General features: G+C 39.5%; 1 protein-coding gene and 1 long non-coding RNA gene across 3 annotated transcripts in view; one reads left to right on the plus strand and one right to left on the minus strand.

Annotated features, from left to right (window-relative positions):
• Positions 1-4,444, minus strand: part of rapgef5a (Rap guanine nucleotide exchange factor (GEF) 5a) — a 48,020-nt gene extending 43,576 nt beyond the window's left edge. Inside the window, exon 1 of one of the 2 annotated variants that reach the window (XM_084918523.1) lies at positions 4,081-4,444. In XM_084918523.1, the coding sequence (XP_084774649.1) occupies positions 4,081-4,224 (144 nt within the window). In that variant the 5' untranslated portion in view covers positions 4,225-4,444. The remainder of the gene's footprint in view (positions 1-4,080) is intronic. The other variant, XM_084918524.1, reaches the window with a different exon arrangement.
• LOC146362764 (uncharacterized) lies at positions 4,397-7,821 on the plus strand. The gene is made up of 2 exons (XR_014799143.1): positions 4,397-4,484; positions 6,320-7,821. It is a non-coding gene; the product is annotated as an uncharacterized LOC146362764 (long non-coding RNA).
• The last annotated feature ends 8,710 nt before the right edge of the window (positions 7,822-16,531 follow it).

Here is a 16,531-nt window from a genome sequence, read left to right on the forward strand (position 1 = left end):
GTAACAAAAAACATAAACGTTGGATATAACATTAGTATGCTTCTCAGTTCGTGGCCATTAAGAGCCTCTCTACTCCTCGGTTGTCTTTCATCTTACTTACATTAAAGTAGGATGCCTTATGGAAGGGAAATATGGCTGGAAGACATAAAACATAACACAAGCCACTATTTTTGTGCATATTAAAGCAGAAATGAGATCATCCTCTGAGAAATATCACCAGCTTTCCTCTAAGACAGTTATCATAAAGTCAGATAGCTCGCATTAAGAGTGCTTAAGGTTTCATAATCTCATTTTACCGCCTAAAGCAGAATGCTGTATATTTGACTTCAGAGTTTGCAGAAGAAAATGTTGAATGTTTAAGTTCAAGTTCGAATCAACACAAAGGCTTAACTTTTCAAATTGTTGTTATAGCAATTGTATTATAAAACACACCTCTATAAGTACCATTTAGATATGAAAACTTGGTATCGCGTGGGGGCAGCAGTATAATTTCCAGCATGTAGTCTATCATAAACTCATTAGCAGCGAGGCTAAAAGCTGCAACCACAAAACCACAGAACAAAGCAAAAAAACACATGAGTGCAGTGCACAAGATTATTTCTCCAAAATATGCCACTCCACATTTGTTTTTTCAAAACACCTCCTCCATCTTTAACTCTTTCCTCATAAACAACATCTAACAACCTCCCAAATTTGGTTTGATGACCATTAGAATATTTTACGGGTTTTTCCGAGCATAGCTACAAATTGGCAGAGGCTAAGCTCACTAACTCCTCATGCACACTCAGTCATTTTGTTCTGTAAGTTCCCGTGAAATACGACAGAAACCGCTCAGTTCAGAAAAGAGCTTCAAGGGTTACTCCTAGTAGTCCTTCAAAGGGGGTAAAGAGTTAGCATGCATAATTCCTTGGCTGTCTTTAAGGATGCAAACACATGGAAATGCAAGAATCAAGCAATACAAAGCACTCCTGCTAATGTAACGCAAAGTCTCTGCACCTCTTCAATTATGGCAGAAAATTCTATATTACCATACAAAATTACTGACATCAATACACAGAATCTGGCTCAAGGGAAACTAACAGTTGACAGTTTTTCTTATTACTGTTGGCAGCATTGCCTTTTAGGTATGTTCAACACGCACAGAGGGCGAGCCGGGGGGAGTCCCAGCACCCCACATGCCACTTTCAGTAAACACAATCACGGAAGAGGCTGTTGTTAAAAGGATATGAAGAACTTAATTGGGATTATTTTGGTTTCAAACCAGGAGAAACATTAAGCCAAAGGACGTGAATGTAGCATCAGATAACGGATGTCTCTGCCTGCAGACTCTACATGAACAAGTCAGCAGAGATAATACATGCTATTAAATGATCAGGGTGCAGAACCACACATGCAGTTGTTGGTCTAGTTCCATGATTTTTGAACCGATGTTGCTTTTAAGCATGGGTTGAATGCCTGAAACACTACAGAAGGCTTGATTCTGTGAAAGGCAGAAATCATTGCAGCATTCATTATATTTTACTAAAGAACACAGATTATTACATTTGATAAACAAACACAACATGACCAAGACAAAAATTAAATGGCAATCGACTTGCCAAGTTGCAATTAGCCACTCGCCAAACTCTATTGAAAAACTGCAATGCACTGTGGTTACTGACTTTTCAACTGCCCTTAAAGTGTTAGCAAATCTCCCTGCATCTGTCACATCGCAGCCAATAAAGGAGTAATAATTGAATACCAGAGCAAGTCACAACAGAGTACAATGCAGGACAGGATTTTTCAAGGTGAGGCTGCTGCAGGCTGCAACTTTAGGCGACAGATGCCTCCGTACAGGACAACAAGCTCAATTCACTTTGTGAGCTGTCACCCAACATTAAAGAATCAGATAATGTGGAAAAAAACACTCACGTAGGATACTGAGGAGTTATGAATGCCTTCAGATACACGTATTAGAAAATAAAATATCTCAAGACATGTGCATCTTGTGGGAGGGTACCAGAAAACTCTCCAGTGTTATTGACCAATCACCAATTAACAAGCTTTTGTTGAATCCAGATGAGCAGTTGCATTCTCTGTAAAGCAATCTTAAAACTCTCAGTTAAGCTAGCTTTTTAAAACTTTAAAAATCTCAGATAAAACCACAACTCTTATATGTAAAATATATATCCACAGGCTACACCAAAGCACTGAAATATATGGGCTGTGACTCCGAGAGACTAAGTAGCCGATGCGTTCCCAGGAAGGAGATTGTTTACTTAAGCATGATTTTTGTTGGGCAAACAGTCAGAACTAAAGAAAAAGCATATATTTATGTCAACGAAGATAGCAAGGGCTTCTTTTTTTTTAATGTATGTGGTCAGATCATTCTTATTCCTATGTATCACCCACCTCTGAGCCACAAAATATGTTGTTGCATCTTTAGACAAGTGCCTCAGGTGCTGGTGCAGTGCAATGCAAAACAATCCCAGGAACCTCACATCCAACAACTTTTTGATTTTTTTTGTGCACATAAAAATAAAGTGTATTGTGGGTATGCCAGGTGAAGCAGAGGCGACTGAAAAGAGCCTGGTGAGGACCAGTCTGTGCAAAACACCCATACCTTTACACTACTTACCTACGCTTCATCACACTCACCCGCACAAACATAGAATGCTCACACCAAGATATCAGAAGAGAATGAAAGATTCTTCATCTACTCAAGCCTGCCATTATGTTCGCCTTCATGGGTACTGCACAAAAAGCATGGTTAATTCACAAAAGGAGGTAAATCCACCCTCTAATGCAGCTGTTCTCTGGTGGTTTTATAATAACATTCTTGAGTGGACTCACTTCAGTTGTCATGTACAGCTGCTGATTTATTTTGACTGGAAAACGGAATCATACAAACAGGTAACAGGAGACTGAGTGGCCCCAATCAGTGGGTCATTCAAACATCAGTTAAAATGACCAGATGGAACATGACAAAGTGTTTATCTCTTTGGTCCTATGTGGCTTTAAACTACAAATGTTGCATATTTTTAACATGTCTGTCTCCAGTGGGTGGCACACAAGTCTCTGATCTCTAAGGAGGGAACTCTGAGACATATTTTTTTTCCTTTTTCCCCTCCTGGGTGCCACTGATGATGAAGATGAGCAGAACTGACACTTTGATCAGCCATTTGGCTTGTCAGGTGTGTTAGTGCCACAGTTGGGCACGTCAAGTCACAGTTACTGCTTAGCTGGCCAATCATGGAAAAAAAACAATTCAAAGATACATCAGATGGAAATTCTGATTTGATATAAAAATATTAGGATAGCTTATTCGTCAAAGAACAGACCTGACTCAATCAGATGTTTAATCGTTTGAAATTAGTTTGATAACCAATACATCGTTAAAGTTATTTACATAAACAAAAATGCAAGTAGCTGCTAGTCCAGACTTCTTTTTATGTCCTCCCATGAATGCTTTCTCTGTCTGATGCTGTTATCTCTGATTTCTGGGTGAGCAGACACACAGTTAAACAGAAAAAATCATATGAATACATCACAGTGGACTCAGAACTTGTGATGATCATTTCGTCATAATTATTTTTTTTTATTTCTCTACTGAAAAAAAAAAAAACTACACTTACCAGAACATTACTGTGCAATCAAAATAACTGTGTTATGTAGCAGTGAACCCACGCACATTCCTTTATACATATATATATATATATTTAAATATATATATATATATATATAAAAACGTGTCTAATTCTTAGTGTATGTAAGTAGGTGTATCTAGTCAATACGGTGGAGGTGGTGTTGCCTTGACTACCAGAGTGTGAAGGTATGGTGTCCAACAGCAGTTCTGGTTATTATGGATGTAGCGTGCATACGCACGCGCGCGCACACACGTACACACACTGGGTGCCTCTGCGACAGCGCTGTTCACAGCAAAATAAAAACACCTGAGTCGTGACAGGCTTACGAAACGGCTTCAGAGCCTTCACGGAGAGATGTCGGGACTGTTAAAAAAAATAAAACCCGTCCACCTTTCACCAGACATCAAACACGGAAGGACGGACAGTCAGACAGCGGTCGGTTTGAAGTACTCACGCTTTTCTTCCGCAGGTGAAGCCCGTGCTTCAGTAGTCCCGGCAGATCCCGGATTTTGTGTTTCAGCTGAGCTTGGTCTCTTGCGCTCCTGTTCCACCGCAAGCCCGCAAGTAAGCCGTCCTCTGCAGGCTCCGAGTCCTCCATGGTTCCTCTACTTCTCCTCTCTGTCCTCGAGCCGCCTTTGTGCCTGCCTGCGCTCCCGGTGCCTACTATATCCTCAAAAGGTGCACCGCCGCCCGCGCCTGTTCGCCATTTCCCCCCGCCTCGCGCTCCCACTCAGCGACCTGCATCTGCAGCCGAACCGCGCGCAGCCTTAACGACCTACTCAATGTATTCCGCAGCACGCGACGCCGCTGCTCCACCCAATGGCTCGAGCGTCCTACTCTTCGGTAGGCTGCTGCCAGGTTCGTGTGTGTCTGTGTGTGTCTGTGTTGTCCGCGGGAGGGGGTGTCACAGGTGCAAACGAACATTGCATCACTTTCACCTCTCATCCTCCACCAGCCTGTCTACAGCGGGGGAAATATTCACAGGGACTGGTGGAGCTGGCACCATAGTGTCACTGTTTATTTCTGTTAGAAGTTGAAAACTTGAAAGCTAATGACAGCAGTGTTTGGGGGAAGGGAGGGGGAAGAAGAAGAAGCAGACGGCACCCGGTAGGGCTACGTCACCACTTTACCTGGCTCATATTTCGATAGGTAAACAAAGAGCCGCCACAGAGCGAACCTGTGTGGGTGTGCCTTTCGAGGTAGCTGACATTCAAGAGAGCATTTTCCTCATTTTAATCCATATTTTATTGACCTAACGTTTCAGCTTAACCTTTCTCAGAAGCACCGGCGTGCAACAGGAGTTGCACACCAGTGTACCCCTCTGTTCGATAGGGGTACACCATGTAGCTTTGTTGTAAGTTTTTGCCTCATGATGTCTCTTATGTGGTTCGCCCTACCATAAAAGTACATAATAGCAATTATTAGACTGAAAAACGAGATGGTGTTTGTGTATCACCGTTAATTACAGCATGCAACAGATTAATAATGTCACTTATTATTTTTGAAAAATACATGACAAGCATTATAAATTCTCTTGTGAACAATCAAAAAATATTCGTCAGAAAGTGCCACACAAAAAACATTGCTAAATCAAATGGAAAGTTAGCTATTGTAAACTCAATCTTTGATCCAATTGAGCCCAAGATTAATTTATCCAGCTCAGACAGGTTCCAGCATATATGGCACAAATCTGGGTGCCACAGCGATTGCATGGCCCTGACTGTAAAGCATAGAGATAGAGTCTGTCATATGACGCGAAATGAATGGTAAAGATGTCAATTTATAGATGGACATGTGATAATAGCACCCATAGTCTCCAGAAGTCTGATAGGAGAGGAACGGTGCAGTATAAGAGTGATTTAAACAAACCAATAGAATTACAGGAGAAACATCCAATAGAAAATCTTCAAGGCATTTTTAAGTTAGATACAGAGACACTAAACAAAGAGAAGCTGAATAAATAGTGATAGAACATTTTAAAACTGGTCTCCTCCAAGCCAAGGAGAATTAAGTATGTCATCAACAATAAAAGTAAACTAAAGTTTTATTCTTTTAAAAGAATAAAAGATTTGTAAAGTCTTCTGAGTTCCAGCTGCGGAGCTTGTGTTTCTGTTGGACTAAATCTAAGCAGTTAGTTTTTCATTTGGCTTTGAAGTGATATTGCATAAGTGGTGTGTATATTTCTGTTAAATGAACAAAAAAAAGAGTTTGATGGAAAATTTCAAGAAGAAAGCGCTAAAGAAATGCCCAAAAACTTCCATTCACCAGCTACTTTATTAGGTACATCCGTCAGTACCTCGTTGATGAAAATCTATTAAAAAAAAAAGAAATCAATGAATAAATCGATCACGTGTCAGCAACTCAGTGCATTTAGTCATATAGATCTGGTCAAGGTGACCTGCTGAAGTTCAAACTAAACATCAGAATGGGGAAGAAAGGTGATTTAAGTGACTTTGAATGTGGCATGGTTGTTAGTGCTAGACCGCCTGGTCTGAGTGTTCAGAAACTGCTGATCTGCTGGGATTTTCCCACATAGCCAACTCTAGTGTTTACGGAGAACAGTCTGAAAAAGAAAAATTAGCCAGTGAGCAGCAAAAGATGTCTTTCTGATACCAGAGGTCAACAGAGAATAGCCAGACTGCTTTGAGCTGATAAGGCAACAATAACTCATATAATCTCTTGTTACAACCAAGGTATGCAAAAGAGCATCTCTGAACGCACAACATGTTGAACCTTGAAGCAGATGGGCTACAGCACCAGAGGAGCACAGCAGGTGCCAATCCTGTCAGCTAAAAACAGGAAGCCGAGACTACAATTCACAGGAGCTCACATAAACTGGACAGTAGAAGACTGGAAAAACATTGTCAATCGGATCAAATTTCTGCTGTGACATTCAGATTGTGGGATCAGATTTTGGTGTAAACATCATGAAGGCATGGATCAGTCCTGCTTTGTGTCAATGGTTCAGGCTTGTGATAGTGGTGTAATGGTGTGGGGGATATTTTCTTGCGCCCATCTGGCACAGTGTTCACTGAGTACTGTTGCTGACCATGTCCACCTCTTTATAACCACAGCGTACCCATCTTTTAAAGTGATGCCACAAAGTTCAGATCATCTTGAACATGACAATGAACTCATTGTACTCAAATGGCATCCGAAGTCACCAGATCTCAATCCAGTAGACTACCCTTGAGATCTGGTGACTGTGGAAAATTCACATTATGGATGTGCAGAGGCTGTTTTACTGTTGAGGTCTTAATAGACAAACATTGTGAGCTGTAGCGACACTCACCCCATATTATCCCGATGAGTTACTGCTTGTTATTACATAGTTTTACCAGGAGAGAGCACCAATGAGTTATACGTTCAAATGTGAACATGATAATCGCTGTTCTTTACAGTTTGTTTGTTAGTTTTTTGTGTGTCATTTGGCTCCAAAAACAAAGAGCATGAGCCAGTAGACTTATATCAACCGGATGTCATTGTAACAATAATGGGCTCAACAATCCACCAATCAAGAGGGTGAACACTACACTGAGTCTATGACCTAACCCAGGAGGTTGCAACATTAGCTGCTGCTCTGAGGGTCACAGACTCTTACCAAAATCCAGATTAAAGAAATATCCGGCCTGCTTCTGGATTAAACAGGATTTTGACACATTTCCGTAACTGCTGGAACAGTACGATTTCAGATCCAAGGAATGAATGAAAGATCTCTCGCTCTGTTTGTTTCTATAACATTTTATTATGCTTATTTATTTTCTTTTATACATACATAAATACACACACATTCACCTTATGTGATCTACAATCATGAAAAGATCGGCAGTTTGAGACTGGGAGGAGACACAAACCCAAACTTGGGGGATGGTTGCATCAGGAAGGACATCCGGCATAAAACCTGTGCCAAATCAGTCATGCGGATCCATCCACTGTGGTGACCCCTTGGGAAATAAGTAGGCAGGTGACAGTACCTTCTAGTACTGTAATAGACTATGAATTGTAAGGCGTATTAATCTCTGAAAAAATATGTTTGGTTCTGTGGCATGCACATGAGAGACAAAGCCTGGGGGCTCGGCCTGCACAGGAGCGCAGTGGCCTAAGCAACAAGGCTGTAATACCCTCTGTAATGTATTCAACACATTTTAAAATTCATTGGTATTATATGGGGCAATAAAGCTTTTCTTATTCATAATTCCAGCAGTAAAATATTGTTTGTTGTCCACTTGCATCATAATAAGAAGGATGTGTTTTTGCTACTTGCACTACACACCATGCATTTCTTTCTGGATATTCTTTGTGGGTTTATGAGTCATGGGGGAAAAGAGTAAATTCACTATATGTATTTAAAAAGTGCAGCCTTCTCGGGAAGTTGTTTAATGTTCAATGACCTGATTAAAAAATCCAACTGAACATGACATGAAAGAGAATGAATTTATTAATACAGCAGATAGGAGAGGATCTGAGCCCGATGCTCCACACGACATAAAGCCAAGCAGAGTTCAGCTCGAGTGTTGCGGCTTCAGTTGTACAACTCAGATGTTGAGGCTGCTTCTTGATAGAACGTGTAATCTGGGATAATTGGCCCCTTTCTGGGACTCAGATTATACCACCACGATGGCTGTTAGAGGTAATGGGACAGTGTATAATGTTTGGCAGCTGAATAGCACACACAGAGAATAAGAAAAAAAGACATCAAAACTATTTTTATTTTTGACCAAAAGCCCGCTGGAGCATTTCAGTCCTTCACATGTCAAACCTACAGACGCACAGTCATGACATGCTGTATATCAACTGTCCCCATGACTCGTTGTACTTGCAGATGATGGACTGTAAACTCTACCCAGACCTTTCCACTTTTGCATGTTGGTCACAATTTCTTTTACTTTATGACTGCATGTCAATTAAAACCAATAGACCCGAGTGCAGGTGTTTAACAGTAGGAATAGCAAGGAACACTGTATTGTGTGATTAGTACACTAATAACGACAATAGGCCTGTACCCTGCTAGAAATAATCAAGACATGTATATGATATCCACCATGCTACTGTGATAATGTCAGGGCCAAAGGAAGGAAAAGAACACGTTATTTCTACGTCGCACTTAAAGCCCATTGAGTCGGCCCCTGGCTCCTCTGGTCCACATGTCCTGGACAAAATACTGAATCCTAAATTTCCCCCTCACCATTCATCCATCAGAGCATTAGTGTGTCTGTGACTGTTAGAAAGTGCTTTAGGGCATAGAATAAAGAGCTGTATGAATGCGTGAGTGAATGGGCGAATGTGTCTCGTAGCAGAAAGCACTTTGAGTGCTCAGATAGAGTACACTTACCATCACATTTCTTTTACAGGGTATCCTAATTGATACATGAAAACGAACATCGTCTTTTTAAATGAAATTTGCCACTATAAAGTAATGAGAATAATACATGGCAAAAACACTAATGTGAATTAATGTCAGACTTTATGGACAGTCAGTTCTGGCAGAAAATGTTCATGTATGAGCTCACCATCAGAAGTTTAATTCAGAAGTTTAATGCGACTCAGTCTGCTGTGCCTGCAATAATTTTAGCATCAAGCGTTACCTTTGACCTGAGGAAAACTGAGGAACAGGATGGAGTCTCTATATCAGGTTTTCACACAGGCTTGATAAAACACATGTCTGCTGCATGAGAACTCTGTGGAGAGGCTGCCGTCTGTAGATAAACATCCAGCTCGAAAATGGAAAGCAGCTTCGACATCTGTTAGTAAAATCCCCTTCTCCGTGGACAAAGAACGCTGATTCGAAATGAAGAAGAAACGCCTCATCAGGGGCCTTGTGAGCGCCACAATGAGCCAAAAGCTGAGAAGCCGAGCTAAACAGAATTACTGAAAACCCATCAGTCATGTTTAGATCATTGTTCAGATAGCTGCCTTCTGACATTTTGTGGACACTGAAACAGAGGCTCTGAAACTACAGTTTCCGAGAAGATGATATTACAGTTGATAGGAAGAAATTGCCTGCGCTCAATCAAATCAAAACCTTCCACAACAAAAAACAAAAAAAAATTCCTGCAGAGTGGCATCCCACAGTGTACGTTTCGCAGTGACAGCATGCTAATCAGCGTGCTCTCCTCTAATAGTAAAAAAACAAAACAACAACAACAACAAAAAAGGAAATAAGGAAAACACTCTGTGCTTGCTCAATGTGCTGAGGAAGCAAAAAGAAGAAAAGAGGACTTTGGGATTTCTCGTGGTAAGACTGATGAAATATGCTTCTCTGTCGTCCTCGGGGACACCACCGGGACCAGCCACTGATGCATGCACACGGTCATATATGCACACGCAGCGAAATCAAATACAAATGATTATATAGTGTTAGAAAAACACACACAGTAGTGTATATACTGTACTACACAGCACATGATAATGTGATGATGCAGTAGGGGGAGAATGGATTATAGGGGGAGGGGAAGGTGAGTAAAGGAGGAGATGGGGAAAAGAAAGAGGGGGCGAGAGCAGGGAGAGATAGTAAACCAATTACTCCAAGACCGGAGAAAACCTTTCATTCCAACTCTGTCACCACACACAAAAATATACAACTTCTATCTCTTACTCCACCTTCCATGCATACAAATGCAGTGTCTACACACACACACACACACACACACTGGATAGACAGCTCTCTTTATCACTCACTCACACACATATTCAGAGCTCTCTTCAAACAAATGCACTCTTGATTAAATATTGAAGAGGGCCTGTGGCGAACTGAGCAGAGATACAATTTCTGCTGTCTCTCGTGGAGCTCTCCGTCCAGGGAAGAAGAAAAAGTCAAAGGAAGAACAGAGCGGCCTGAGGAAAAGGCACAAAGGGAAGAGGAGAGGAGAGAGGAAAGGATGAGAGGTGGAGAAAGGGAGAAGAGCCAACAAGGTTGCGATTACAAAAAAAATGACAGGAAAGGAGAAGATGGAGGATGGAGCAGAATCACAAAGGAAAGAAGAGTGAGGGGAGAACTGTTACATTGAGCTAAACACAAAATGACAGACAAGGTCATGTATACAAGAACAGAAGCAAAGCTCAGACCCTGAAAGAATGGTTCTTTCATTCTGGTTACTGCACTGACCTTTACAGCATGACAGATGTAACAGGAATTCTGACTCTGCTGCCTAACTGAGTGAAACAACTCAAAGACTGTGAGACAGATTTCCCCTGAAGTTTGGGTAGAGCCTCATAAAACAGCCGTTAACTTACGGTGGCATTTCCCAAAGTTTACCATATAAGTTTACTGAATTTAAAGTGTGATGTGCAGTAGAGCAAGATGGTAATAGCTGAAGATATAAGGAAAAGGAGAAGCAAATAATAATGGTATTTTTAAGTAGTGAGTAAATTCAGGGTTTTTTTTGGTTAACAACAAAAGATAAAAAAATATATTTTAAGTCATTTTAAGCAGTATTTTAAAGGAAAACAAAAAGATGTTTCTCCATATCGTAACAACAATGTAATTTTACAAGAATGGGGCATGTCACTGAGCAACCTAACATCCTCATCCTACATTGTGATTGGGCATTTTTTTGATGCTAGGAAACACTTATGTGAATTGTCAATGTTTGAACTGTCCAACTTAATTAATTATAATAAAAACAAATCACAATAAAATTAAATGCATTCTTTTGGAATAGAATTTTAATGAATGTAAAAGTGAATTCAATCCAGGTGCTCTGAAACTGTGTTTGATCCCCATGGAAGATTCTTCGACTTTCACTTTGCAGAAGAAGAAGAAGAAGAAAAAGAACAACAACAACAACTGACCACAGATTCCCAGATCTCCTTTTAGTTAGTCGGCCCCATCTCTATAATTTAAATATCAAAGTACTACGTAGTTAATATCTAGAGAGGCAAGATTATCCTACTTAGTAATACAGCAAGATCTCCTAAAGGTAATGTACACTAGAATGGTTTTATGCATAGGAACCACTTACATGAACATTTTAGTGAAGCAGAAAGCATTAAACACATAACACATGTACAACAGATTCACATATACATAATTTCAAGCTTAGTCATATATTGCTGCAGTATTAGCGTGGGCAAATAACAAAACAAACAGTCCATTGCATACCTTTAGCCTCAGGAAAGTCAGCTTTCAAGAGAGAGCTGATCAGAGTGTGAATCCTTAGAGCTACACATGATTGCCATCTAGCAGCAGCCCCAGTGTACTGCAGTAAAGAGTTCAGTCTTACAGGCTCAGCCATCATGTACTCTACTGTATAAACCCTGACCCTGACCAGGACTCACATATCGTGCCCAGAATGTTTTATCTGAGAGGTATGCATGTAATAATGTCTAGCTTTTAAGAGCAGGACACTTCAGGCTGCATTTCTACACTGCAGTCCAAGCGTGAAAATGTAAACCAACAAAAAAATGTATTTATTAAAAATGACCATTTATAGCTATGTTATAAATCATGACAAGACCAAATTGTTTGTTCTTTTCATGATTTGCATTAGATAATAATTACTTAGTAATTACAACCACTGAATGTCAGTTACATCTGTTATCTTAATTTCCACATTCGGCCAGCTGTAATGAACTTGTCTGTATAAATAATTCATCTCCTTAGAGCCCTGGGTCAAACTTTGGAGGGTTTGATGAGTTTACTTTATACTGTTCCCACCTACTGTGTTTATAACAATGTTGGCGTGGAATGATTGCACAGCATGCATCTTTAGTGACTTTAAGGAACAAAAACTGTTTGGATTTTCTCAAATCTACACAGTGTTAAAAGCACACTAGCATCACTATCCACAGGGAAGCCAGATGTACATGACCATGGTCTGAGAGAGTGCCAACCTTCAAAGAACAAAAATGGTGAAAAGGTGCAGTGATTTGTTGAAACGTGCAATCAGATGTAAATTCATTACATAAGGCATCAGTATAGTTTGTACAATTCTAAATAGCTTAAAGGACAATATTTGGTATGACCACCTTTATTCTACAACAGTCTCAACTCTTTGAGGCAAGCTTTCTTGTCATTTCTCTGTTCTCAGTATAGATAATCCCACACTGATTCAATAATGTTGAGATCCAGGGAGGCCAATCTATGACTGTTGTAAATACTGATAATGATTTGACCCAACAATTTCCTAACTGAATTCAACACTCCATAAGCCCTGCTGCCGCTGATTTTCATTTCTTGTGCAATTTGGCATAGCTCAGCCTTTACTTCCTGCTTCCCTGCTTCGTTGCTCCAAATTCAACACCTTCAAACTAGACTGAATTTTCCAGCTGCTCACATGATGGTCAATGGACAAGACAAAGACTAATATATTTGGCCACAATGACAAGAGGAGTAAAGGTAGAGCTTTCAAACCTAAGAACACTGTACCAGATGTCAAGCATGGTGGTGGTAGTATCATGTTCTTGAGCAGTTTTGCTGACAGTGGCACTGGTACACTGCACAAAGTGGATGGAATAATGAAGGAGGAGGACTCCAAAATCTCATAACTCAACTTCAAATCAGCAGCTAGCAAACTGAAACTTGAACACAGCTAGGTGTTGCAACAGGATAATGATCCAAAACACACATCAAAACTGGGTTTGCAAAAGCATTGACATCAACCCTATTGAAAATGTATGGGCTACGCTTAATCACATTATTTTATTGTATGATACCTTGGTGCCACTGGATTTTAACATGTCTCACACTCATACAGTAAGACAAATGGTGGGGGTCTAGTAAGGAAGTTGGGGGAAGCAGACAACTCCACAGGAAGAGTCTATTGTGTCTTCGAGGACTCTGGTAGGTAGCAAGGGAGTGTGAACCTTAAAACCTGGGTCTATGCCATGAAACCAAACAATGTGAATTAACTCTAAATTCTGCCAATTATGCCAAGAACACTGGTCAAATATCCAGACAGAATTATGGCAGCTGATTGCATATTTTTGAGATGCAAATTCCTAAGAGACATTTAAGCCTACATGTATAATTTCTTTTTTACCTAATAAAACTCCAGTCTTGTGCACCCCATTCCTGTTTTTGAAAGTCATTAAAGATGTATGGTGTACAATCATTCAACCCTGGAAAAAGCACAGTTCAAAGAAATCATTAACAGCTCCAAATTACCATAACATTCATGCCCATGATGAGTGCACGTAATCTTGACCACAACTGTATTTTGTATATTTTTATTTAGATTCTTCATCTCCTGAGCACTTTCGAGGGCTAGAACTAGTCCCAATACACCTATGATATTTGTGGCATATTTACTGTGAATAAGCCACGACTCACAGGCAGAGAAAGAATCATAGCTCTTACTTTTATGTTTATTGTAAGGCAATGCAACCATATACTGTATACTGTGAGGTAATCAAAATGAACAGGATCCGTAATGTTGGAATTTCAGTGTCGATGCAGTCTCACTATTACATTATTTGTCAAAAACAGATATTCCCCTCTGTTTAAAGATGACTGCTAGTTTGACTTTTTTACACATACAACCAATACAACCAATGCAAAAGAAAAGTGAACTGAATTTCCCTGAATGTAAGTTTCATTGATAATGAAAGGAAAAAAAGGGGATCTTACTCATTTAGACACATTTTATTTCTATGGAACATGGATAGACTTGTCTGAACAGATACTGGATGTTATATAGTTAGATCCAAGTATTTCCACAATGCTGCAGTTTTTGTAATCGAGCAACTATGATGTGATCGACATGAAGGGTTTCAACTTCAATTCACAGTGTTAAAAATATTGCATATTGCAACATATTTCCAAACATAAAGATTGTTTTTAATACTTGAACAAATATTTTTTTGGAGTCATTGACTGTTTAAAATCTAGAACGAATAGACATCATCAAATGTTGTGTTCCTTCACTCGAAATGATGAGCCAGGCCTTTACTGGAGACAGCTTTAGTTGCTGCTTGTTTGTGGGCTCTATTTCCAGTTTTGTTTTGAGTTACTGAAAAGCACACTCTGTTGGGTTGAGATCAGGTGACTTGGCCATTGAAGAAAATCCAATTTCTTTGCCTTGAGAAACTCTTGGTTTTTGCTTTTTTCAGTTTTTGTTTCAGGTCATTATCAGTTTTCACTGTGAAGTGCTGTAAGATCAGTTTTGCAGCATTTGACTGAATCTGAGCAGAGTATAGCCCTGTACACTTCACAAACCATCCTGCTGCTTCACCATTCCCTGGTTCTGCATATTTTCCTCTACTATGAACTATTACTCTAGCTCATGTTCATCTTGGTTTTTTCCCAGACCTGTGTAGGCTTATTTGGATTTTTTCTGTCTAATCTGGCCTTCTTGTTCTCAAGTATTCTTCAGTGTAACCAGAGGTTTGCATGTTATTCTGAACCCTCTGTATTTCCATTTGTGATTTGTTTTTCTTTCAGACTTTGACAATGATACAGCTGCCTTCTCAACAGTTTTTTGGGTTTTTTTTGACTTGCTGTGGGGGGTTTCTTGTCAAGGAAATAATTCTGCCATCACTCACTAGTTTAGTGATCTTCAGTGGTTATTCAGGTCCTTTAGAGTTGCTGATTTGCCCAGTGCATTTATTCTTTTAATGGATGAAGCAGATGATTGATTTTGTCGTTCCTGAAGTTTTTTGTTTCTTTGTTGTTGTTTTGTTTCTCTCTGAAAGGTAAAATTTGTTTTTCTTTTTTTCCCTCTTTTTTTTTTAGCTTACTGATGGCTCCCATGATTTACACCGTCATTTCTTGGGACTTCGTTCAGCTACCATTTGGATCTTTAACACTTGGAATCAACTCCAGATCTTTATTAGCCATGAAATAAAAGGGAACAGGCCTCACCTGGCCTCTGAAAATGGTGGATTGTATATAAAAAAAATAGCTGTATCTTCATTTGATGCAGTACTTTTATTAAAGACCTAAAGCCTGCACTTCAGTTACAGCGTAATAGTATAATTTAAAATCCACTTTGGTGATGTAGAGTTCAAAAGGTTATGTCCCTAACTGTAAATGTTACGATAAACCATGCATGTTTCTTTTCGTCATAATTAGTAATTAGCTTCAGCTTGAGTCCTCACCTCAACATTGACTCAAAGTGGTTTCAGTAGAAGGAGCTGCAGGTTTAAGACTAGTCAAAAGAAAGCAAATCTGGAAACCACTATGAGTGTGAATGAGTAATTTTCAAGTTAAATCATTTTCAAGTTAAATCATTCCACTGCCATAGTTTTCCCAAGATCAGCTTATTTGACTCAGTTTACTTTCGCATTTACAGATTGATGCACTCGAGAGAAGGAAAGCTCATTTCCTTTTGTGTTGTCACATCCTTACTTGTTATTTTTTGTAATGAAAAAATGGGAAGTTAAAAAAAAGTGCTTGCTGCAACCAATTTCATTACTCCTTGCTTTCATTTTATTGATCTTTTTAGATTTTAGACAAAATGTGACAGAGACAGGAAACGTCCAAAGGATTCTTGTAGATGATGGGCAGCAAATATTCTGGATAATAATTTTTTTTTTTTTTGTTTTGTTTTGTTTTTACTTTTGTTTTTGTTTTTTGAGAATCTGACAAGGATTAGCAACCTCTGTCCTCTGTCATGAACTAGACATATGACATGTGACTTAACGATGTAAAGAGGAGGTACAACTGCATCGTCAGTTGCATCACCCATGGGCCACTTGACCCCAGGACTGACTTTTTTTTTTTTTTTTTTTAATCATGAAGGTCGAACATTGAGTCAGCGTCTCAAATTATTTAACAGTTTCACTTCCCTTGACACGAGACTTGCTCTCTGCTATTTTCTTATAATTTATGTACATATGATTCTAGTTTTAGTTTTTTTCTTCAAAGCAGACACTGTTACCTGGTTGGTTTAGTCGGCAGGTTTTATACAAAGATTGTTTCATTCATTTTAATTTAGCTCACAATGCTTACCTGTTTCTTGCTGATG

The sequence above is a fragment of the Perissodus microlepis genome, chromosome 22, assembly GCF_051167445.1.
Source record: "Perissodus microlepis isolate ML-2025 ecotype Zambia chromosome 22, ASM5116744v1, whole genome shotgun sequence".
NCBI lineage: Eukaryota > Metazoa > Chordata > Actinopteri > Cichliformes > Cichlidae > Perissodus > Perissodus microlepis.